Source organism: Euphorbia lathyris, chromosome 8, assembly GCF_963576675.1.
Source record: "Euphorbia lathyris chromosome 8, ddEupLath1.1, whole genome shotgun sequence".
NCBI classification, from domain to species: Eukaryota; Viridiplantae; Streptophyta; class Magnoliopsida; order Malpighiales; family Euphorbiaceae; genus Euphorbia; species Euphorbia lathyris.
The window spans coordinates 22300651-22323751 of record NC_088917.1 but is presented as its reverse complement, the minus strand read 5'-3'; the positions used below and the strand labels follow the sequence as shown (position 1 = coordinate 22323751).

At 34.6% G+C, this 23101-nt stretch overlaps 4 protein-coding genes across 8 annotated transcripts; 2 read left to right on the top strand and 2 right to left on the bottom strand.

The window, feature by feature from the left end:
- Positions 1-1283: 1283 nt before the first annotated feature.
- LOC136202467 (probable RNA methyltransferase At5g51130) lies at positions 1284-5805 on the top strand. The gene is made up of 8 exons (XM_065993107.1): positions 1284-1814; positions 1892-2006; positions 2795-2842; positions 3393-3600; positions 4123-4210; positions 4293-4358; positions 5190-5258; positions 5329-5805. Exons 1-8 carry the CDS (start codon positions 1473-1475, stop codon positions 5416-5418), a joined length of 1026 nt encoding a protein of 341 aa, XP_065849179.1. The 5' UTR covers positions 1284-1472; the 3' UTR covers positions 5419-5805.
- Positions 5806-5999: 194 nt separating this feature from the next.
- On the bottom strand, positions 6000-13016 carry LOC136202465 (casein kinase 1-like protein 3). Of its 5 annotated transcripts, none has more exons than XR_010674444.1 (17): positions 12701-13016; positions 12568-12608; positions 12293-12362; positions 12055-12203; positions 11865-11960; positions 11690-11760; positions 11455-11516; positions 11230-11293; positions 10978-11062; positions 10770-10896; positions 10312-10394; positions 10080-10137; positions 9575-9690; positions 9224-9411; positions 8934-9115; positions 7036-7668; positions 6000-6666 (listed from the first exon to the last, which is right to left on the bottom strand). XR_010674444.1 is itself a non-coding variant. In XM_065993106.1 (15 exons), the coding sequence occupies exons 1-14, from the start codon at positions 12774-12776 to the stop codon at positions 9232-9234; spliced, it is 1278 nt and encodes a 425-aa protein (XP_065849178.1). In that variant the 5' UTR covers positions 12777-13016; the 3' UTR covers positions 8695-9115; positions 9224-9231. The 5 variants fall into 5 exon arrangements, 1 of the variants encoding a protein (XP_065849178.1); XR_010674446.1 differs by having other exon boundaries at positions 6000-7465; positions 7607-7668; XR_010674443.1 differs by having other exon boundaries at positions 6000-7668.
- A 3480-nt stretch (positions 13017-16496) lies between these two features.
- On the top strand, positions 16497-17138 carry LOC136203713 (uncharacterized). The gene has a single exon (XM_065994924.1). The coding sequence runs from the start codon at positions 16637-16639 to the stop codon at positions 17051-17053; it is 417 nt and encodes a 138-aa protein (XP_065850996.1). The 5' UTR covers positions 16497-16636; the 3' UTR covers positions 17054-17138.
- A 1618-nt stretch (positions 17139-18756) lies between these two features.
- LOC136203712 (probable xyloglucan endotransglucosylase/hydrolase protein 26) lies at positions 18757-22713 on the bottom strand. The gene is made up of 4 exons (XM_065994923.1): positions 22542-22713; positions 21776-21876; positions 20989-21182; positions 18757-19790 (listed from the first exon to the last, which is right to left on the bottom strand). The coding sequence occupies exons 1-4, from the start codon at positions 22711-22713 to the stop codon at positions 19382-19384; spliced, it is 876 nt and encodes a 291-aa protein (XP_065850995.1). The 3' UTR covers positions 18757-19381.
- Positions 22714-23101: the final 388 nt, after the last annotated feature.

Sequence of the window (23101 nt, the reverse complement as noted above, 5' to 3'; positions counted from 1 at the left end):
GTTTAATTATCTTACCTCCACCATTTCTCTAGTGAGCTTATTATTTTTCCCTTAAAAAAAAGATAAGAAGAAAAGAAAACCACTCCATGTGTTTGAGGAGAAAGCGTAAAAATGCATAAAGAAGGTATGAATTTCAGAGTTATTGTTGTTTATAATAGTTTAATCAATTAGAGGTTTGTTAGATACCATTTAGCTGGATGTGTATATTAGGATTCAAATTCGAGATCTTTAGTTAAGCAATTTGACAATTTTAAACACTCGAGTCAATCCTAGTTGAAATAGGAAATGTTGATAAAAAATGTTGGAAGAAATCACAAAATCATTAGTCTTTTGGCAGTGAGAAGTTGCTTCCAGAAAAAGGGCAATTTGTAGTGTTGTTTTTGTAAGGTTCAACTTTACCGAAACTTAAGAGAGTGTTGAACCAATTAATCTGATGAATTAATTAAAAAAACTTAATATATCATTTGCGTTTTGAACTTTAAAAAAAAAACTCGATTGACTTTCTAAACTTTCAAAGTGTTCTGATAGTCTTCTAAATTTACATAAAATATTCAGTTAATCTCCTAAAGCCACTCGGTATCCTAATCGTATTGAATACATGCCTTTCTTATCGAAATGTCACATCAGGGAATCCGCATCAGTCAGACCAGCGGGTATCATAAAAATATTTAGTTAATAGTGAGAAACAAATGCTTACACTATTTCTAAAAAAAATTAATTAACTTTTATTATTTACAATAGATAATAACATCAAAATAGTTCAACCAAACAAGTATTTATTTGGAGTGTACACATTTTTATATTTTTAACCATTCTTCTTCCTTATTTAGATAGAATAATAACTTTTTAAAATTATTAATAATTTTTTTTAAGTTCAAAACATTATTTGACCTCTAACCAAAATTTATCATTTGCGTTATTATATCATTTTGCAGTGAGGTATTCTTATAGGTACCCGTTGATCTTTTTGGATGAAAAATTATCCGATTTATTAAATTTTATATGACACAATTTTAACACGATATATATATACATACCAATTTTTTTTTTTTTATATATAAACTTAATATGTTGACAAATAAGGAAATATTTTTTCTTATCTTTTCACATATAAATAAAAAATAATGAAAACAATTACTGTATGTACGTGTCAAAATTTGTTTCATATACATTAACAAACTATAATAATAAAATTTTGGAAACTATATGAAACAAATAAGCCTTTATCCCGGGAATTATATCCATTTTGATAGAAAAATAAGGGTAAAATTAATGGAAACATAAGGGTAACATTAATAGTGATTTAAGCCCAATAGGTATCCTGGGAACCTTTCTAAGCAAGCCCTAATTGTTTCGTCTTCCCTATCTGCATTTCCCTTCTCTTCAAGTAGAAATGACATAAAGCCATAACAGATTTTCTGCAAATCCAATTGGTCTCTTTATCTTCCCTCTCTAACTTAGATTTGACAAAAATGAAAGAAGAAAACGGATTCAAGAATAAAAATAAAGAAAACACGGACAAGAAGTGGAAGAAGAAGAAGAACAAGCAGCAGCAGGAGCAGAAGCAGAAGCAGAAGCAGAAGCAGCAACAGCAGGAGGAGGAGAAGGAGGAGAAGGAGCAGCAGGAACAAAATCTATTAGATAAGGAAAAGGAAAACGAAAGTGAAGAGAAGAAGAACCTATTGAAGGAGGATGAAAAGGAGAAATCGCATAGTAAGCAAGACACTGAACAAGTAAATAACGACAACAAGAAAAAGAGAAAACGCAAAGAAGTTTTTCCCTTCGGCAATTACAGAAGCTACTATGGATATCGAGTAATCTATTTTCCCTAATTTTTCTTTCTTTATGCATTATTCAATTATTTTGATTCTGATCGAAGTTAATGTTTCAGATTGGCCAAGACATGGAAGAAGATCCTCGTCTTAGGGTTTTAGATAGGAATTGGTTTGAAGGCAAGAACTGCCTAGACATTGGCTGCAATAGCGGCATACTTACTATCCAGATTGGTAATCCTTCTATTGTTTTTCAGTCTTCTTTATAATTCCCTAGCTGATTATCTTTCTTTCACCTATTTTGCTTTACTTGTCGTTGCTTTTCTCGTCTGTCTTCTTATGTCCTTTTAGATACTATCGATTATTTATTAGTGATAAGAAATGATATAGTAGGAACTAATACAGAGATCCTTTTGAAGTTGTAAGAAATTTTGTAGTTTAAGCATCAAACCAGCTGTTATCCTTCTATCATGGTGAATGCAGTAACTACTAAGTGTCTAAGGGTGAGGTTTATTTTAATTCTGTTTGTTGAGGAATGAAATAATTAGGACGAAAGTAGGGGTTACATAACGAGGGAAAGGGATGCAATGGTGAGAGGCACTTGATGCACCGGTTAGAAGGACTGAAGAGTGGCAAAGGGATGCAATGGTGAGAGGCAGGTGAAGGCCTAAGCAAACTTGGAAGAGGGTGATTGAGAGTGATATGAGTTTATTGGAGGTTGAGGAAAATATGGCAGTGAATAGTACGGAGTGGAGGGAGAGAATTTATGTTGCTGACATGACTTGATTTTACGGTTTCGGCTAACGGTTCATGTTAGCCGACCCCGAATCATTTCGGGACTAAGGCTTTGTTGCTGTTGAAGTTGTCGTGTTTGCTTTCGACAAACATAAATAATTTACTTGTAGAAGCTCACATTTTTTCTTCAATCAAAAGTTGGTGTTTGGTGTTTAAATTGATTACTTATTCAACTTACACATCAAGCTCTGATTTGTAACTCATCAGTCATCTTCTTTATTCTGCAGCAAAGAAGTTTCATTGCCGGAAAATCCTTGGGATTGATATTGACTCTGGTAAGATTATTGTTGCAGAAATTTATTGAATAAATTTCACTTTGTGAGGATTCAATGAGCATATTTCTCTTTGCTATGTGCTTTTGCTGGTTCCTATGGTTGGCATTTGAGGGAAAGCAAACATTGTTTTGGTTCTGCTTACGAAATTTGGGAAAGGGAAATGGCATTACTCCTATGCTTTGAGTAATTGTTGTCTTGTGTATGACTGACTTGCAAGAATTTTTTAAGGATGAATTATGCGCACACATAGCAGACAACATTCAATTGTCTATAATATAATTTTATGGGACTTCACTGTATATTAAAATTTTCTGGGATTTACTTTTGAGCCTTCCAGATTGACACAACTTATGTGCATGTTAACATCTTCTATTTATTTTTTTATTGTTTATTTCGCTCTTGTTTTATGGCTGAGTACATATAGTTGCTGATGAGTCAAGAACGAGACATATTTGGAATTTGACAAACATTCAGTTGGAAATTGCGCTGCTGCATACACATATTTATCTTTGTATTTGATTTGACACTGACAATCTTCTTTGTCTTCCAGATCGAATTAAAGATGCATACTGGCACTTGCGGAAATCTATGAGGGAGATTGGGAAGATTAGTACAAAAGCATCTGAATTAAATGTGACAAAGGATATGAAAGGTTCACACCCTGATGCGATAGATCTATTTGATATAGTGTCCTTCAGAAAAGAGAATTTTGTTCAAAGTCAGTTACGTGAAGAAGAGCAATATGATACAATTCTTTGGTGAGAATCCTCTTTTTAGTTGCCTTGTATGGAAAACGCAAACTTATTTGAGAAAATAAATTTAGGAAAATGACATAATGAAAAGGTCTTTTCATCCTTGTCCATAGATTTCATGGTATAAAGCTCATTTGAAGACAGGACAAATAGTTCCATAAAAAAAAAAAAGACAGAGTACCAGTAGTCTTCTTATCCACCTTTTGTATATTGAGGAAAAAATGGTAGAGATCGTCTGTAAGTATAATCTCTAAGTTAAAGAAAGTCTTCAACAATAACTTATGATTTGTTAAGTCTGGTTAATCAACGTGCTTGAAACCACATTGGTACCTCTCATTTTTTAATTCATGGTTTTTAATTTCATGGAGCAAACTTTGTTCTCCCTAAATAATGGCTGAGCTGCCACAATAAATTTACTTACTTTCAAACTGAACCACATGCCATTCTTCAGTTTTTATGTTCGGCAATTAATTGATTTTATAATTGCAAACGTAACATGTAATGTAACGTGCTTCCCTTGAATTGCAGTATGAGCGTGACAAAGTGGATTCATTTGAACTGGGGTGATGAAGGGTTAATTACTACATTCTCAAAAATATGGAGGCTTCTTCGACCGGTGATAATCACAGGAATATGTTATCTTTTGCTACATATTCTCCAAGCAATTTTTTTAATCATACAATTCTTACTTTGAACAGGGTGGGATTCTAGTGCTGGAACCTCAACCTTGGAAGTCATATGAAAGCAATCGTCTTGTTTCCGAGGTATTAATTAATTTATCTTATAATATTGTAGTTTGGTGAAACACTTATCTTCCCTGTTAATTCTGATGCTAATTAATATAATTGTGAAGGATGCTTGCATGTTGGTTGTCATTTTACAACCATCTGAAAGAAGTTTTACAATAAGAAATACTAATGTTGTAGTTGGCCACATACTGGCTAGTATACTTATGTTATTTGGTGAATAAAAAAGGAGAAAAAGCATATGAGACCCTTGATCTTTTCGACTTTTGTTGACTTTGATTTTTTTAATTTGAAATATTGTGGTGGGACCCCTCCCCGGACCCTCGCTCAGCGGGGACGCATAGTGCGACCGGGCCGCCCTTTTTTTTTATTGAGCTTTCGATCAATTATAACCACATTCATTGAGCTCCTAGATAGTGGAACGAACATAATAGTGCGTGACAAGTTTTGTCTGCGCGTAACATGGTATCTTTTACCATTTTAATGGATAAAAAAGTGCATGACATGACATTTTTACTATTCAAAGGTAGATTGTTATATGTTCAACGGCTATAGGGAAAAGATGTCAAGCCTGAGAAATGACCTGTCAATTGTCATTTCGGGCGTAGATAAAACAGGTCACATGCTTTTAAATGAGTCTGATGTTCAAGGACTTTATCAATAAAATTACCAAGTTCATAGACTCTCGGGATAGTTTTTTTTTTTTGGTGAAATTCTCGACGAAGGATGGATTGGAATTCATTTTACCAGTTCTCTATGTTTCTCTTATACTTTTTAAAGCCCCCTTCTGTTGTTCAGAAAATTTGCTAAAGTTCTTTTTTTTTTTTTATTCCTTTTTGCTGCGTGCAGACAATAACAATGAATTATCGAAATATTATATTCCGTCCAGAGCATTTTGAGGAGATACTCCTAGATAAGGTAATTTTGGCTAAAACATTTACCATCTTTATGGATGGATGTATATTTATGTCATGTTGAATGTATGCAGATTGGATTTAGAAAGGTTGAGGACGTCACTTCAGCCTTATCAGACACCAAAGCTGGTTTTAATAGGCCCATTTTTGCATACCATAAATGACTTGCCGTGTGAAAAGTTGCTTTGTAATCAAGTAAAGAATGACCTTCATTATGAACAGGGATTCTTTCTCCTTGGAGCTAGTTGGAGAGAATTATCCATCACAGAACGCTCAACTTTTCAATGAGGATGCAATTGCACACAAAAGCTCCTTCGGAAACAATAGTTCGTACATGGTTCATAAATTTTGTTTTTTGGTTTTTCTTTTTATTTGTCGGAGTAGCTTTGTACTTTCAGCAGTTGTGGGCTTATTTACCAATTTTTGTGCTCTTGTATATATTACACATTAGCAAATCAGAGTTCATCTGCCAAATTTTGTATGGCAAATCAGAGGTATTGTCGGTAAGCATGGAACTAGTTCTCATAATGTCATGGCGTGCTATCTGCAAATGTGCTCGGAATTGTTCACGTAGTGTTATGGTGCATGCACAGACTATGGATGAATTAAAATGTTATCGGCAAGGCATTTACAAATAGACATCAAGTGCAGTTTGCAATTAATTATCATGTTATTTATCTGCTACTTTTGGTGAATGCAATTTTTAGCGTCTATAAAAACAGTAAAGATAATCAGGTAAGTATGATAACATAAAATAACACTTTTTTGCAGAATTCAAGATGCTCATAATCACTTTTTTACACATCCCTAATTCTTAATTCCATTCATGTGGTGAGGGGTGCAGAATTCACTGACAACTGGTGATCTATGGATACTTGATTTTTCCTTCTGAGTGTTCTTTGTAGAAAAAAAATAAAGCTTTATACACAAGTTCCATGAAGTTTTTTGACAACTAATATATGCTCATTCCCAAACCCCATCTTAGATCCGTCCTTGCACCCAACTCCAAGCCTGATCAAGTTCTGTTTGCTGCGGGATTGATAAAATGCCGAACACCTAATAGTCTCCCCCTCAAAAGTAAAATAACCACTCATTTACTAGGTCCCTATGTGCTAAGCCTTGCATGTTCCCACTTATGGCTATCGCACATTAATATTCTCAACGCCTAAATTCATCTTAAAACTCAACACACTTTCATTATATACAAAAATATACACCTAGTAAAGTGAATAAAAAATAATTGTAAAACTTAAATATAATATTTGAATATGATGGGAAAAAAAATCATTCTGATATGAAATCAGAGAGAATTGTGATATTTTGGAAGGAGAACCTGAAATTTACGGTCATCAAATATGAACTAGTGACAAGTTCAAGGGCAATGGAAGAAAGTTCACCCTTTCAGACTATGACTGCAGCCATCACATTCAAAATAAAACACATTCAATATGCACCATTAGAATTTTATAAGGAAATATATCACAAAAGAGCTAATACTGCTAGAAGTTTCAAAATTTCAAGGACGAGACCAAAAAAGTGACAAGCAGCTATGGATTCCACAGTACCATCTCACCAAATGATATGTCATGCTTGGACATCTCATAACAGAATTAGAGGAGAAGTGTATAAACAAAAGCACAACCAGGAAAAACAATAGAAATTCCAGAATACCATCCTTTCTGAAGCCAAAATATAGAGAGAAGTGTATAAACAAAAGCACAACCAGGAAAAACAAAAGAAATTCCAGAATACCATCCTTTCTGAAGCCAAATATCACTCACCTGATAAAGTAGATATGGAATAGCCTTGTCCGAGAGCAATTCACTGTCATATGATAAACTAGTAACTAGACCAAGCTGGAGACCTTCCAAAAATGTAAATATCTGCAGAATGATATATCATCCAGTGGAAAGTAAATTTGGAATACATGACCGATAATCCAAATAAATAAGAAAACATCCCACTACTCGATCACCGTGTAGGATTTTTGTCAAGAAGCTGCAATCGAAATCACAGAAAAGATAATGTTGCTGATCCCAATCATGCAGCATTGTCCGACAAGCCAGCTTGATCAGTGATCCTTACAGCTCACGTAATTGGCTGTACCATCAGCTGGGCTTACTTCTACTTGATAAGAGTGTAACCAATTCCCAAGTCCCAATTCATTTGAACTGGCATGCAACAAACTATGCATACATGCTATAAACAAACCTGCAGAGCAGAGTTTTAGATGAACGCGAACCAGAGCACCACAATATATATCATTTTAACATCTTCCTCAGTTGACCTTTAGATAATTTCTTCCTAGATGAGCCGCAGTAAGAACCCAGAACGATATCTTTTATAACTAACCTTCAATCCAACCCTGCAGGATAGCCCATTCCTTCAGACAATGCTTCAGGAGAAAAAAAATCCTGCAAGTTGTAAATTATGAACAGAAAATTGATAGTGTTATCTAGAATGCTATGTGACATGATTTTAGTATGCTATGAGCTGTTCTAGAGTTGCATGCTTATGTGACATAATACTAAGAAACCTCAAAATCTTATACAGTGATTATTTCTCCATGTCAAAACATGCAGAAATGTTTATCTCTGAATTTCATAAGAAACATGAATGCAAAGCTATAAAAAGAAAGTCCAAGATCCTTGGCATTCTTTCGTGGATCTGCAAATGTGCAGTTAGACATGCATATCTTACTTCTGGACTTCCTACAATAGAAAAAGATCAAAGAATATTGCAGGCAAAAGATCCCATTAAATTATCTGTTGTATTGCTATAATAGTTTAAGCAAGACTTTTATGTAGAAAAAAGCCGGGGAATGAGGTAGCAACCTTATCCCGCATGAAAGCACTCCAAAAGCCAGATTCAGAGAAAATTTCTTTTTGTTAGCTCACCACATTCAGTGAACAGCCCAGTGACAAAAGAGATGAGCAGAGCACATTTACAAGTAGTGTAATCAAATGAAATTTCATTTAGAAAACAGATGACAATTCAAAGAATTATGGGTGTCATATGTATAATAGGTCGTGCAACATGTATCTCTATGTGCACAATATATGTTCACCCTTCAGTGATAACTTTTATGTGAATTAAATTTCTGAAACAATATTTAGTACATGATGAACTGATGAAAAACTGCGATTAAATATATGATATTACCGAATCTCCTAGGTCAAGAAGTATTAATATACAACAGTAGCAACCGAGCTTTGTTCCCAACTAGTTGGGGTCGGCTATCTAGATTCTTTCTTTTCCATTCATTTACATCAACCCAAGCCCAAATTCATAAAATTCTCCTGCAGCAAAGGTAACTGCAGGGCTCTTATATGTGTAACCATAGATTATAAGCATCTTAAATGTTTTCATGCAAAGAGTTGGAGATTTGAGAGAAAACACTCCTTGGGAGTTATCAAGACCAAACACCATGACATCAAAAATGGAAAAGTACACCATGAACTGAGAACTTTAATCAAGCAAATATTTTTAAAAATTCCATCAACCACCACCGTTTGGTAAAGCAGAACAATATCACCCAGTGAGAAGTCGGGAAGAGGGGGCAAAAGCTTCACATTACATTAAACTAAAAATACAGTGTGACTTTCATTCATGACATCTATGTACAGCTCAGTGATATAGGTAGACGGCATTCCATATCGACCAATGTGAATATAGTCACCTTAAGGAAAAAATAACCAAGCTGATTTTCACAGTGGAAGAAAGCACATTGGAGCCCCGTCAAATGCATCACCAGAAACCTCTTTAATAGAAAAGTAGCTGAAAGTGTGGCATGAGACATCAAATATATTTGCTGCCTCCAATAGATGGTATTCACTAGAATCATCCTCACCAGATCCAAAGCTAAAACATAATGCATAACAATTTGTCAACCATAATTTTGAACATCACAGTAAGCTTTCCCAATAAAAAACTACTTCAAATACTACTAATGTATGACAGCAAAATTACCATGTTCATCACTTGGTAGAATGAATGCGTTGCAATGATGAAATCCAGCTATTTGAAGGCCCAACTTTGTTGCTGTTTCTTTGACCAGGATTAGCAGGCTCAGTAGGCAAAACAGGTTTTGCAGCAGTTCTCCTTGAGGTCCCAGCAAATGGAAGTGAAGTGGATGGGATGTGCCCATCACTTGCAATCTAAAAAAAAAAAAATTGGTCATTAATTATCACAATTTTTTGAAATTTTGTTCAAGAAAAATCAACTCCAAATGAAATTGCATTCAAAACAAAAAAAGTGCAGCTCTTAAAATCTTTCATTTCTACAGAAAACACTTGCATTTGCAATGAAGTCTATGCTTACATTCCTATCAAGATGATTATCAGAGCTCAAATTCTTGCCCATAGACTTGAATTGCATGCGCACAGCAGGACCAGCAGTTCGTGTGAGCTCCGAAGAATAGGGAGCATTACTGCTTCCTGCCATTTAAAATGAATCAAAGTGTTATTTTAAGATTAAGTCACCAATAGCTTAAGTGAAAGAGTTCAAATAATCTTAACATTGATAACCAAAACTTCGCCTAAAAGTGAGACATTTTCTTGTCCTTCACTTTACCGCATTAATAATAAGGATAAGAAACTTAAATATAAGTAGACTTCTGAAAATTTTTCTCCAAATACCAGTTGTTTGCAGCTAACAAATTTGGTACCAGTATCATGAGCCAAATTAGCAATGGCTGATATCCATGATAAATTGAATACACAAAGACTGAAATTAAAATTTCAAATACAGTCAACCTATATTACTACTTTAGAACTTGCACTTCACAAGATCCAGTCATAGAAATGCACTTGAACAATCAGCTAACCTTGATGATTCTCCAAATCTGTTGGCACTATGTGACTGCTGCTTGCTCCAGGAACCGGCTGTAACATGAAAGGTTGAACCTTGTCATGCATAAGAATAAATATTCGAATCTCTAACTATAAAAAATGCAAAATCTTTTGCAAGACAATCTTGAAGTGACTGAACATATGATATAAGCTGCCAGGAAGACAGAAGTAGAGAAAAAAAATATATCAAGAAGCAAAAGTACTAACAGATAGACGAGGTTGAGTTCTATTCTTTTGTGCCTGTTGGTACTTTATGATGGTCCAGTCGAAAACATAATCAAATTCATATCCTGCCAGAAAGAAATTAAACATAAAGTACATTAAAATTAAGAATTCCTGGCATTAACAAGATATTACCATGATGATCAAGTTCCAAGAACTGACAAAACTGTCTATGTTATCCTTTTTCTAATATGTACAGATTCCGTTCTACCAAAGGAGAAACATTGTCTTCATCAATTCCAATGCACTTTAAAACTATTGTTTATTAACATACAATTCTATTTAAAAAAATGCTAAATATATGATGAATTTATCTCAAGTATTAATTAAAAAAAAAAAGTTGGTTGCATGGTATCATGGTTAAGGAAGTAGTTCTATAACTTAAAGGATATGAAGTTGTACACTGACATGCTATTTGATAGGTAGAATTAGTGGACCAGTACCTTCACGGGTAAACAGATCTCGAAAGAGACGCTTTAAGAATCCATAATCAGGTCGTTGATCAAATGTCAGCGAGTGGCAGTAATGTAGGTATGATGCAAACTCAACGGCCTGTGATTTGCAGAGAACCTACAAAGTAAGAGAAGCACTTTATCAATGTACACCCAGAGTTTCACCTTTTCAATTCATGCATTAATGCTGGACACTCACCTCAATAGGAGTTGATAATTTCTTCTCACATATTTTGTCGTATTTCTGCTTCTTTGTTGCGGCTTTCAAACCTTGCCATGGAAGGCTGGATATAGATATATGGAGTTAGATGATAAATCCCACACATCCCAACACATAAAACTAAGGGAAAACTCATTACTTTGACTACCACAGCACTTCATTAGAAAAATCATTTCAATTTCAAAGCTAAGAGAAATGTATAACTTCACTTCAATACATCCAGCGAAATACCTTCCTCTCAGAAAATATAGAAGAACATAACCAAGTGACTCCAGATCATCTCGCCGGCTTTGCTCTGCACCAAAGAGAACAAATGAGACAAGACAAAGGCATCCTAACCAAAATTGAGAACTTTATGTATAAATTTAAATACACAGACTGATACATATATAAATTTTGATGAAAGGATGGAAAGATAGATAGCAGCAATCCAAACATAACATTTTCTTTGCTTACCAATTCCAAGATGAGTATTGCAACTTGCATATCGTGCAGTTCCTGTCAAGTTCTTATTCTCCCTGTAAAGAATATTATTAGCAGACTGATATATCATTAAAATTAAAGCAACAGATATGTTATCAGACACAGGTAATAGCCAAAAAATGCATTTAGAGCAAAAAATTGACCAACCTCGTATGAGAGAAGAAAATTCAATGACAAGTAAATTTATTAAATCAAACTGCAAGCTTACCTGTACTGAATATGGCGATTGGTTGTGGCATCTCGATATCGTTTAGCAAGGCCAAAATCAATTATATAAACCTGATACGCAAAACAAGCATGAGATAATTGATACTCTACAACAGAGACGGCACAAAATCAAAGCCCATTGACGTTACTGAAAGAAAACAGGACATAACCATTACCTGATTTGCTTTCCGACCAAGGCCCATAAGGAAGTTATCAGGCTTGATGTCTCTATGGAGAAATCCTTTAGAGTGCACGTATTCTATCCTTGTTATCTGGAGGAATAACAAGAAGTTGAGAAAGAGAGGAAAAACTAACCAACCATTGAGCAACAAGGGAGACTAGAAAACACTCAAGCCATAATATTACCATTTGATCAGCTAACATCAACACTGTCTTAAGCGAGAACTTCCTCCCACAATACACAAATAAGTCCTCAAGGCTCGGTCCAAGCAAATCGAGGACCAGTACATTGTCTTCCGCGTCAACACCAGACCACTTTATGCTAGGAATACCACCTGCAATATCGTAGATAGAATTAGCAAACTCACTTCTAAAAAATGCTAGAAAACAAGAAAATATCACAGTAAAAAGTTGTAGTACGCACTGCCTCCTTGAAGAATATTGTATAACTTAGCTTCGTAAAGCAATTGCGGGTGCTTTGTTTTGTTGTTCTCCTGTGAATCAAATAAACAAACAAATTCAATTATAGAACAATATAAGTAAGCCTCAGCTTAAAATTAGGAGCATCAACTGCTCAAGCCACGTAAAGCATCAACTGCTACAGTTGCTCAACTGACCAGATCATGATTTCTGTAAAACAACCTAAAATAGAAACAAATAAAAATTCAAATTACATAAAAAAAATTCAATGAAACTTACGATCTTAGCAGCAACAATCTCAAATGTATCGATATGTGTAGCTGCAAAGAAAAATTAAATAAATAAATTCACAATCATCGATCAGTAACAATTAAACGCAGAAGAAGATACGCAATCAACGCTCCAAGTATACCTAGATAGATTTCACCGAAGGATCCACTGCCGATCTTCCGGCCAAGCTTGTACTTGCCACCGACGATCCGTTCCATGAGCTCTTAATCAACTAGTTCAAAAGTCGATACAGGGAACGGAATACAACAAGCATGAAAAACACACCGAGAGAGTGATTGATAGAGAGAGTCCTTGAGTAACTTCTTTTAAAAGATAAACTAGAAATGGGAGATAAAACAGAAAGGGAGTTTGGCTGTCAAGAAAATCTATGAGCAACTGAAACCACACAGAAAGAAGAAATCGGCAACAGACGACAGAGAGAAAAAGGGGACGTGGCTAAGGATCAGTTTTCGTGAGGATAAAAGAGGGAAGTTTTTAGGGGTGGTTTCGGGATTTCGAGTCCGTTGACGACTTGACGTGTTGACTGTCAGGCTAAAATAGCTTATTGGTGGCATTATAAACGGGACGGAATATTAATTCATATGGGAATTAGGTTTAATGGTTGTATTGGAGGATTATAGTAGAATTTCTTTAGCTTTGTTTTTGTTTGGGAGTGGGTGGGAACTCGAGGAGATAATGAAATGAGAGGGTAACGGATGAAAATTTCATTATCTCCGTTAATTCTCATTTCGGAGTTTAAGATATAGAGTTAATGAAAGTGTCCGTTAATCTTTATTTACTCTTAACTAGGGGACATTAACATATTTGTTACACTTTCTTTACATTTTACCAAATTAGAAACTTTTATCAATTCTGGACAAAAATATCCTAACTTCAATTCACGCTTTTTCTTCATTGTGAAACGTCTTCTGTGTTTCATATTCATCTCCTTCGTTCTTTATGCGATTCATCTTCATCTATTTCATTATGCGTTTCATCTTCATCTTCTTCGTTGCATTTCGATATGGCAGGAAAAAGAAAGACAATCGAAAAGGAAGCACAAACGAAACTTAAGGTAAGTAGTTTACGACTGTTAGATGTGAAATGACATTGATTATACATTTCTAGTAGTCGCACTTAGGTGAACGACCGTTAGATGCGACATCAATGGAAGTTCAAATTTCAAATTAGAGTTGTTATTGTAGCATTTACGATAGTTTCTAGTATAAATGCAACAACAACTGGCTAGGTTTTAAGGCAGGGTTAAAATATGTTATTATTGTCACATTTACGACAACTTCTGCGTAAATGCGACAATAGTTGGAGCTGTTATCGTAAATGTTACAAGCCTCACTTATCTAAAATCCTTGTCACATCTAGTGATGAATTTGCTTGGATGCGACAAGGATTTGAGATAAGTTTATTTTCCGTGTCTTATCTTCCGTCGTAAATGCGATTAAATGCCAGTATCCTTGTCGCATCCGGTGATGAATGCGCTTGGATGAGATAAGGTTTATTGTTAAGTTTAATGTTTTTTTTATATATGTGTTGATTGTATTACTTTGCTGAATGATCTTAAGGAATCCAAAAAGAGCAAAATGACACGCAATTACAAATATGCTGAGACCATTAATTCGGATGCACGAGCAACAGTCCGATTTAATTTGGATTCTGGGAAGGTGATCAAGTCCAAGTTGAATGATAATCAGATAAAAATGTATAGAAAAACATGCTTTGGACAGTACTTGGATATGGTGATGGTAGTTTTTCTAGAGCTATAGCCCATCATGTATTAACGATATGTATTAACGATAGAGATTGAGCATGAAAATAGTAAACACATGAAGATATGGTTCAAGGTGAGAGGAGTGGAGTTGAGATTTAGAGATTGGGAGTTTGTACTTATTAGTGCGTTAAAGTTTGGAGTAAACACGAGAGAGTTTATGGGAATGATGAATGAACTCAACATGCCGAAAAGATTGAGAAATAAATATTTCAAGGATTATACGTTAATAACGCATGGTGATATAGAAAATGTTTTCAAAGAGACAGACTGGAAGAAAGAGAAAGGGAAAGACCAAGACGCTATTATTATGGCCAAGTTGTACTTTGTTCATGGCAATATCCTAGATAACACACGTTTGACATGTCAAGGATTGAGTAATTGAACTTGCAGATTTTCCAGCATTGTTCAATAAGTTCTCATGGGGTGTGTTGGCTTGGGATGAGAGTTATAAGTCATTTGATATGGCTATTGAGAGAAGAAAGAATAATTTGGTTGATAATTAAAAGGGAACTAAGAAACGTGTTCCATATCAAATTATAGATTTGCAAACGTATTCTAGGTATGATGATATATAAATATATATTGTATTTATATAATGTATGTATTAGTCAAAGTGCTAACCAAGCTTTTTCATTTCAGACTTGGATACTTGAACTGTGGAGTGCGACTCATACCTATTATAGTAGGAGAGAGAGCAATATACTTCCATGTGTACTGTGATGGAGTCAGAAAGCAACCCCATTATTCTAAACAGTTAAAGAGACATTTAGTGTAAGTATAATGGGATTTGTTTGCAATGTGTAAATTATTTGCTTTTTAACTCGTGTTTATTTTCCAATACGTATTTGTTTGCAATGTGTAGAAAGCTGCAGCTCCAGCAGCCGAGACACTTGAAGCCGAGGACTGTGAGAAAGAGACTGACTAGTACAAGTATCTGTTGGACCATGGCGATGGGCGTAAGGTTGATCTAAACGATCTATTAAGGAACTAAAGAAGCAACTAAAGAAGAGGAAAAAGAGGAAGCAAAGGAAGAAGAGCAAAAAAGACATGCAGGAATTGAAGAGGGAGAGGAAAAAGAAGAGGAAGATGAAGATAAAGATAAGGTTGATAATTTTATAGTAGCACCAAGAACGGACGGTATAGAGGCATTAAGAAGAGAGTTAGTAGATATGCTTGTTAGGCATCAGGAGTGGTGCAAGGACAAACTAGCAAATGTTGATAATAAATTGAGGGGTTTTGGAGCGACTATCATTGGTTGAGCCTTTGGCTGATTCTCTTTGTTGGGGTTGGTTCGCCAGGTTCAGAGTGTCCAGGTGGAGACCCAAATCCATGTTCTGCAACTAAGTTCGTTGTTTGGCTCAATTTTCTTTTCATATTCGCGTGTTCAATCAACGCTCAATGCACCAATATTTGGGTATTCCCGAAACTAGCTAATCTCCATTTTGCTCCAGTTTCGTTCCTATGTCGGAGTGGGCCCATGTATAAGCTTCGAAGATTAAATTAGTTTATGTAAGGTTGTATAAGTTGTTAATAAGATTATTACATGTCTATATTAGTAGGTTGGTTCTCTTTTATATAAGCTTTTGAGATGGCTGAAGTGACAATTTTGTCCTTCTTAGTGGGTTTGAGCCTTTTAATCTCGTTTGAGCTTCCAAAACTTCTAACTACGATAATGGACCTTATGTACTCGGGTTTTAGGTTCAGGCTCATTTATTAGCTCTATTGGCGCATTCCATAACACAAAGTAATAAGTCATAGTCGAAGACCATCACTTTTAATTAACGATGAATTTGATCTTTGAAGTTGATTAATATGATTAATTTAGATCTTGTTTGATAAAGCACTTAATTACTTAAATTAAAATGTTAAACACTTATTTAATTTAAGTGCATTTGATAATAGCTGTTTCTCTACCACTTAAATTAGTTAATTAAGTTAAAAATCACTTATTTTAATAAATCAAAATATTTAACTCAAATATTATTAACTAATATTTTTATAAAAGTTACGACATTCAATACTTTCATCACTTATAATAATAATATTCAGCATTTATTTTTTCAATTTTATCAAACACCACCTTATGTATAATTAATTTGGATTTCAAGTTACTCAAACTCTCAAATTAGTTCAAAATAAACTCAAACTTAATTTTGCACTAAATTTATCCTAATAGCCAACTTAAAGTCACAAATTGATCCTTAATTCCCAACATTTTGGTGGTATTGTTTCATACTTACCGTCTTGAGCCTCTCCAAGCGACAGCCATTTCTGTAGTCACCACAAGCAACGATGATAGCAAGAGATATAGAGAAGATGGTAGCAGTAGGCCTAGTCTGGGGTGCCACCAACGCCTTGATTCGGCGTGGGGCCCTGATCTGGGACCAGAGATCCAGCAAAATTTCCTCATCTTCCTCATCCAGCCCACCGAATCTCCGCCAGAGATTAATTTCTTCGGTTAAGGACTTGCTTGCTCTTCTCTTATTTTGGCAATATTCTGTTCCGTTCTTGCTCAATCTCTCAGCCTCTGCTACTTTCTTTGCTCTTCTAAGCGATGCGCCGATATCTCTTGCTGTTCCCGTCACCAATGCGACAACATTCGCTGCTACTGCTGTGTTCGGGATGCTTTTAGGAGAAAATACCAGGATCGGATTCGCCTTGTTGGGTACGGGCTTTATTGTGGCTGGTATTTGGCTTTGTATTTCGTAATTGAATTGTTCAATTATTGGTACCTGTTTTAATTTCTTTTATTAGAGTTTGAATTTCGCCTAATTAAAGCTGCTTCTGTTGATCACTTCTCATTGCTTACTCCTTATTTATATGGTTGCTTCAAATAAAATGCTTGAGTTATCGGATTTCAGGAATACTTTGAAGTTTCTTGATGTCTTTGATATATGCTTTAGAAGTTTGTCATATAGAGCAATGCTGTTTAATAAAGCCCTTGGTAATTAACACATTTGTGGTCAATCCTTAAACTATTTCCTATGTTGCACGAAACTATTGTTCGGTTTCAGTTTCCGTGCAACATTTACTATTTCTCTATTTATGATGGATTTAAAACTATTTCTGATTTAATGGTATTTTTAGTTCACTCCGCTAGTCATAATGAGATTTGAAAGATTTTTTTTCACACATTCAAAGCAGTCCGCATGTATATCAGGTGAATTACTTTCTCTGATAGTCCACCTGTCCGAGACTGGTGCTGAGTTGCTCAAAAGCATGAGAATCTTGCACCAGGCATCAGTTTGCTTGTGTGACATGTAGACACCATTCCGCCTCTCAGGCTGACGGACTGCTTTGAATGACTAACAAGAATCTTTGGCACGCTGATGGTTTTGGCACACCATTGTAATTAGCCCAGTGAACTAAAAACACCACAAAACCAGAAATAGTTTCAAACCAACAATAATAGAGAAATAGTTTAGAAATTGACCACAAACGTGTCAATATCCCTGCTGTTTACATTTCCACATATATTATGGTTTGGTGGAATTATCTGTTTTAGGAGCTGGTAATGATGACAACTGTGTTCTGGTCTTAGGATGTGTTTGGTAGAAGTTGGGGGGAATGAAAGGAAATAATGGAAGATTAGTGCTGATTTCGAATCTAGATTATCAATGTCTAATGCATACATCCAAATTCATACTTCATTCCTTTCATTCCATTCTCCTCTCTAGCGAAACACACCATTAATGTTGGCACAGGACTCCTGATTTGCTTAATATGTCATTTTCACCTGAATTGAGAATTAGCATTCTATTTTCTTAACATCTGTTGCCCTGTGCTGGATTTGACTTTCCCTAATCAAGTTAAAGACAAAAGTGTTTGGGTTTGGGATTGGGATTCACTTTGTGCAATGAAATCAAAACAAGAAGACGGTAAAACCAAAAGAGGAAGGGAAATATTGAAAATCAAAATGATTACGATACAAAGAACATCCATTACAGAATATATTTCTCAGTTGGTAAAACTTTGTTTTGGTCTTAATATTGACACAAAACCTCTGATTTACTTAGTATGTTATTGTCACCTCAAATGAGACTTAGCATTCTATTTTCTAATGTTTGTTGCCTGTTTGAAGGATTTGAGTTTCCCTAATCAAGTTGAAGACAGGAATGATTATGTCGTTTGATGTATCCTTCTTGGAAGGTGGATCTTATTAATCCGTTCGAGGTTGATTAACACCCTTTAGTCATCGGTTCCCAGTTAAGGTCAGTTGCATACACTAGAATTGAATTCGAGACTTAACTTGAGCGATTAGAGGGCCTCGTTATTTGATATACTTAGCAATGGGTCAAATGCACCCATGGCACTAAAGTTTAAGGTTTGTACCTCGACAGTCACTAAAGTTTGTTTTGTGACAATAAAGTTACCAAACTTTAAGTTTTGTGCCAATAAAGTCACTGCCGCCGGTTCTGATGTTAAAGACTATTGGAAAGATGATGTGGCAAGTCAAATGAAAATCTGACTCGCCATGCTGGACCTTAAACTTAAATTGGAGACAAACTTGACTATAAAATATGTAAAATCCGTAAAAGCCGGAGAATCAAGGCTATTAATTGAGCTTGGCTATGGTGGTGGCGGCGGCGGCAGCACTGCTGCTACTCCCATTATCAGAGTCCGTACCTGAAATTGAAATCTCTAATACACATCTTGGCAGTTTATTTGACTTGCCATATCATATTTCTAGTAATAACGGATCTGGCTGTAGTAACTTTGTTGACACAAAACTCAAACTTTGGTGACTTTATTGGCACAAAAAAAACTTTAGTGACTGCCAGTGCACAAACCTTAAATTTTAGTGACCTTGGGTGCGTTTTACCCACTTAGAATCCACATTCATTCACTTTACTTGTCTCTATTGATGTAATGAAATGAAAACAAGATGGTATAACCAAAGAGAGGAAGGAAAATAATCAAAATCAACATGGTTAAAACACATAGATTTCTAAGTTCTATGCTGGTACTAGTAGAAAAACTGTGCCCCTGCATTATTTGTCTCTTTGGATACCATACCACATTAGCACTTCCATCTCATCAGAACTGTGGTTTCGAACATTCTGCTGGCATCTGCCCATTGTACCTCTTTGTATCCTTACAATAGTCATATATCATGAAATTGTCTCTTACCCATTTCATCTGACCGGCTTTCGCATAACCTAAATGGCTGTATGTCGGTGATGTCCACCAGTTGGCTGTAGTGTTTGAAGCACATTGACTGCTACTAACTGGTCCATTCCATTTGCAGGCTCTCGCTCTGAAAGTGCGGTATCGTGCTATGAAAGGCGAACCGCTCCAATCGATCTTAACTTGGCCTCCTTGAGTTGCCCATTGATCAGCATTCCATAGTGTGGAGTAAACTCTCATCCCATGTTTGTTTGGGTAAGGGACGCCTTCATTTTGGTAGTTCCGAAATACTCGGATTGGTATACTGTCAACATACCACCTGAAATTTGCAGTGATGAATATGCAAAGGTTAGTGTCGTTGGTGTCTAGATTCATCAGGTTTTAGGTGCCAACATAACAAATTGGTAAAAACTTTAGGAGAATCCTCAGAAAGGGAGGGATTTATTTAGATAGCTAGCTAACCATAATAAGGACATGAACTGTTTATAACTTTTTCTTAGGATGCAGCTTTGTTTTTATTCGAAATCTATCAGAAATTACATATTGGATTGGAATTATATCAGTACTTTTTGTCAGCATGGCTGGCAAACCGTTTATATTAAGGGGGGAAAATTGTATTATCGGGTTAGTGTCGTGTCAATTATTGCGTTAGTGTCGTGTCAATTATGGTGTTAGTGTCAAATGAGTAACCTAAATCCAACCCAGCAAATATTGTCATAATCGTGCCAACCAAAACTAATTAGTGTTTGGTTTCGTGTCGTATTTGCGTGTCACTTGTAATTTTACTAGCAATTTTAATTGTGACATTAAAAAATACAGGAGGATATAATAATACTTCTGTTATATCAATTTTGGATTAGCAGTTTAACTAGACCATCCAAAAGTTTGATCTAACATCTATTGTAAGATACAAATTTAGCCTTATGGTTATTAGGGGAGAGCGAATTTAGAGTTCATGTACAAAATAATGTAACCTTGAGTCTAAACTTTACCAAATCGTGCAATTTCAACATTAAAAGCTTTGCGATTTCAAGTGTTATTGGGTTGTCAAAATGTTGGAGGTTGGAGAGTATTCAGAACGTGAAATTGCTCATGAAAAAACTCACTCTTTCGTTAGAGAGGCCACTTTCTTCTCAAAACTATATGGTTAAATTTGTACCTTATCCCAAATCTATTTAATAAACCCTTGATCCGAAATATTTCGTGTATTGTGTTTATAAGTCACATGTAATTTTACTATTTTTGGTGATTATTGTATTTTTATTACATTTATTAACGAAGGGGACGTGTAAAAATATGAGAATGTATAATAATCGTAAATATTTGTGTTATTTTGTAATCAGTATCTCAACCCAAAAATTTACATGTTGATTTTGTGTCAATTAAAAAATGACAGTATATGTTTAACCGCTTAAGTTCGTTCGATTTTATATCGTGTTTTCGGGTCACGGGTCGCGTATATAATTGTCATGTTTTATATTTAGTGATGAAGTTAAAGAGTGTGTGTGGTAACTTACACAACCATGGAAGGATTCCAATGAATGGTGTAGTTGTGAAACTGAGCAGTTGGATCAAACCAGGGATAGAACTGCTGTTCCTTGTCTCCACTTCCTTGAGCATAAATGTTTGTGTGGATAATGTACGGTTGTCCCGAGACATTACCCAAAAACTCAAAGTCTATTTCGTCCTGTCTGTTTCCATTAGAGGATACCTGCATAAATCAAGATTGGTAAATTGATATGGATCCGTCATTTTCTGGAAAATAATTGCTTTTAAAGGTTCAAATTTGTCCCATTTATTTTTAGAGAAACACATGGTAAAAATTTGCATATAATATCAATTGTATCCATATTTAACAATTTAATCAAATGAATGGATTACTTTGACCGTTGTTTGAATGTCATGTCGGACATTCTAAACATACATTATGTCTAAAATGTTTAATTTGTTACTAACATTTATAAATAATTTACCAAAATGTATGAAACTAATTCAGTTTATCGGTAAACTTGTTTGGAAGATCCGATATTTCAATCAAATAACTATCAAATCAACCTATTGATATTGTTTTATTAAAAATATTAGGAGGCATATTAGAGATAGATGTTTGCTTATCCAAAAATGAGAGATGAATGTTCGCTTATCCAAAAGTGAAATCTATGATAACTTTTAACAATGGATTTTAAAATCATAAATAAAATTTATATATTTTGCTTCTAATTAGTTATGTAATATAATAAAATTTAGTACCATTAAGACAAAAACAGATGAATGTCTTAGAGAGACTATAACTATTGCTCTTACATAGTAGGCAGTGACAGTTCCAGCTGAATTTCCAGGAACCAACTTCATTAGCATTTGAATGCTCCCAAACATGAATGCTGCTTTTGATTTTATACCTGACCCTGAATTTCCAAAGTAATTACTACTACTATTTATTAGTGAACCAAATAATTGGTCTTTACTTCATCAAAATCATGAAGACACCAGAGCGGGTCCTGACAATTTAGGACCCATTTAATATAAAATTTACTAATGAAAGTGTAAATGTTGGACAGATCTTTTAATTTTTTTTATCAATGAGTTTTCAGAAAGAATTAGACCCTACTGTATAATTTGAAGCTCTTATATTTTTACATGTCATTTTTAATAAAAATAGTAAATTATTTATCAATTATAAATATATTATACAAATCCAACATTATTTGTCAATTATAAACACATTATACAAATCCAATATGCCATTAGTAGATTTCTGGATGGTCAGTACATGTTAACATACAAATCCAAAAATGACATAAAATATTTAGTATTATTACCATATTCTCCTATATTTTCAAATGCCACCATTAATACAGATGTATTGTAAAATTACATGTGATCCGAAATTGACACTAACTTGATTAGGTACATACGAATATGATACTAAATATTTTTGGATTGATTTGGGTTGAGGTTAACTCATTTCACACTAATATGATAATTAACACAACATGAACACGATCCCTACTATATACTACAACGTGGAATCAATTAATCAGATTTACAATTTTTTTTAATGATTAATTACCTGATGTTTCATCCAATACAAGTTGAAGCTCATCACCATTACCCAGAAATGCAGAATGATGACCACCCCAGAAGAAGTACATGCTCTTGGGGAAATTTGCATCAACAGAACTCAGATCAAATACTCCTATAAATATGAACAAACCAACCAAAAATGTTGGGAAACTTCCCATTTCAACCAAATTAAAATTTTCTTTGCTTCCACCTCAACTTTGGTGTTGAAATTAAGACAACATTTAATATGTATTCTATAATTTTCTTAGCATCTAGCAAAACATCTAAATGGTATAAACTTCACACTAATTATATTGAGAAAAAAACATATAATTGCAAAATTGGAAGAAGGAATACTAAATTAAATTATGCTCTCCTCTCAGTGAGTTTATATGATTGTTGAAATAATTTATGAAACCTTTTTATGCATTTTCTTACATCAGAAAAAGCTATATAAGTATGCATTATATTATTATTACATGTTTGTTGAGAATTGGATGGCAAAAGACCAGGATTATAGAAAGAAAAGTTAATTCAAATAAATAAAAAATTTACTCAATTCTTTTC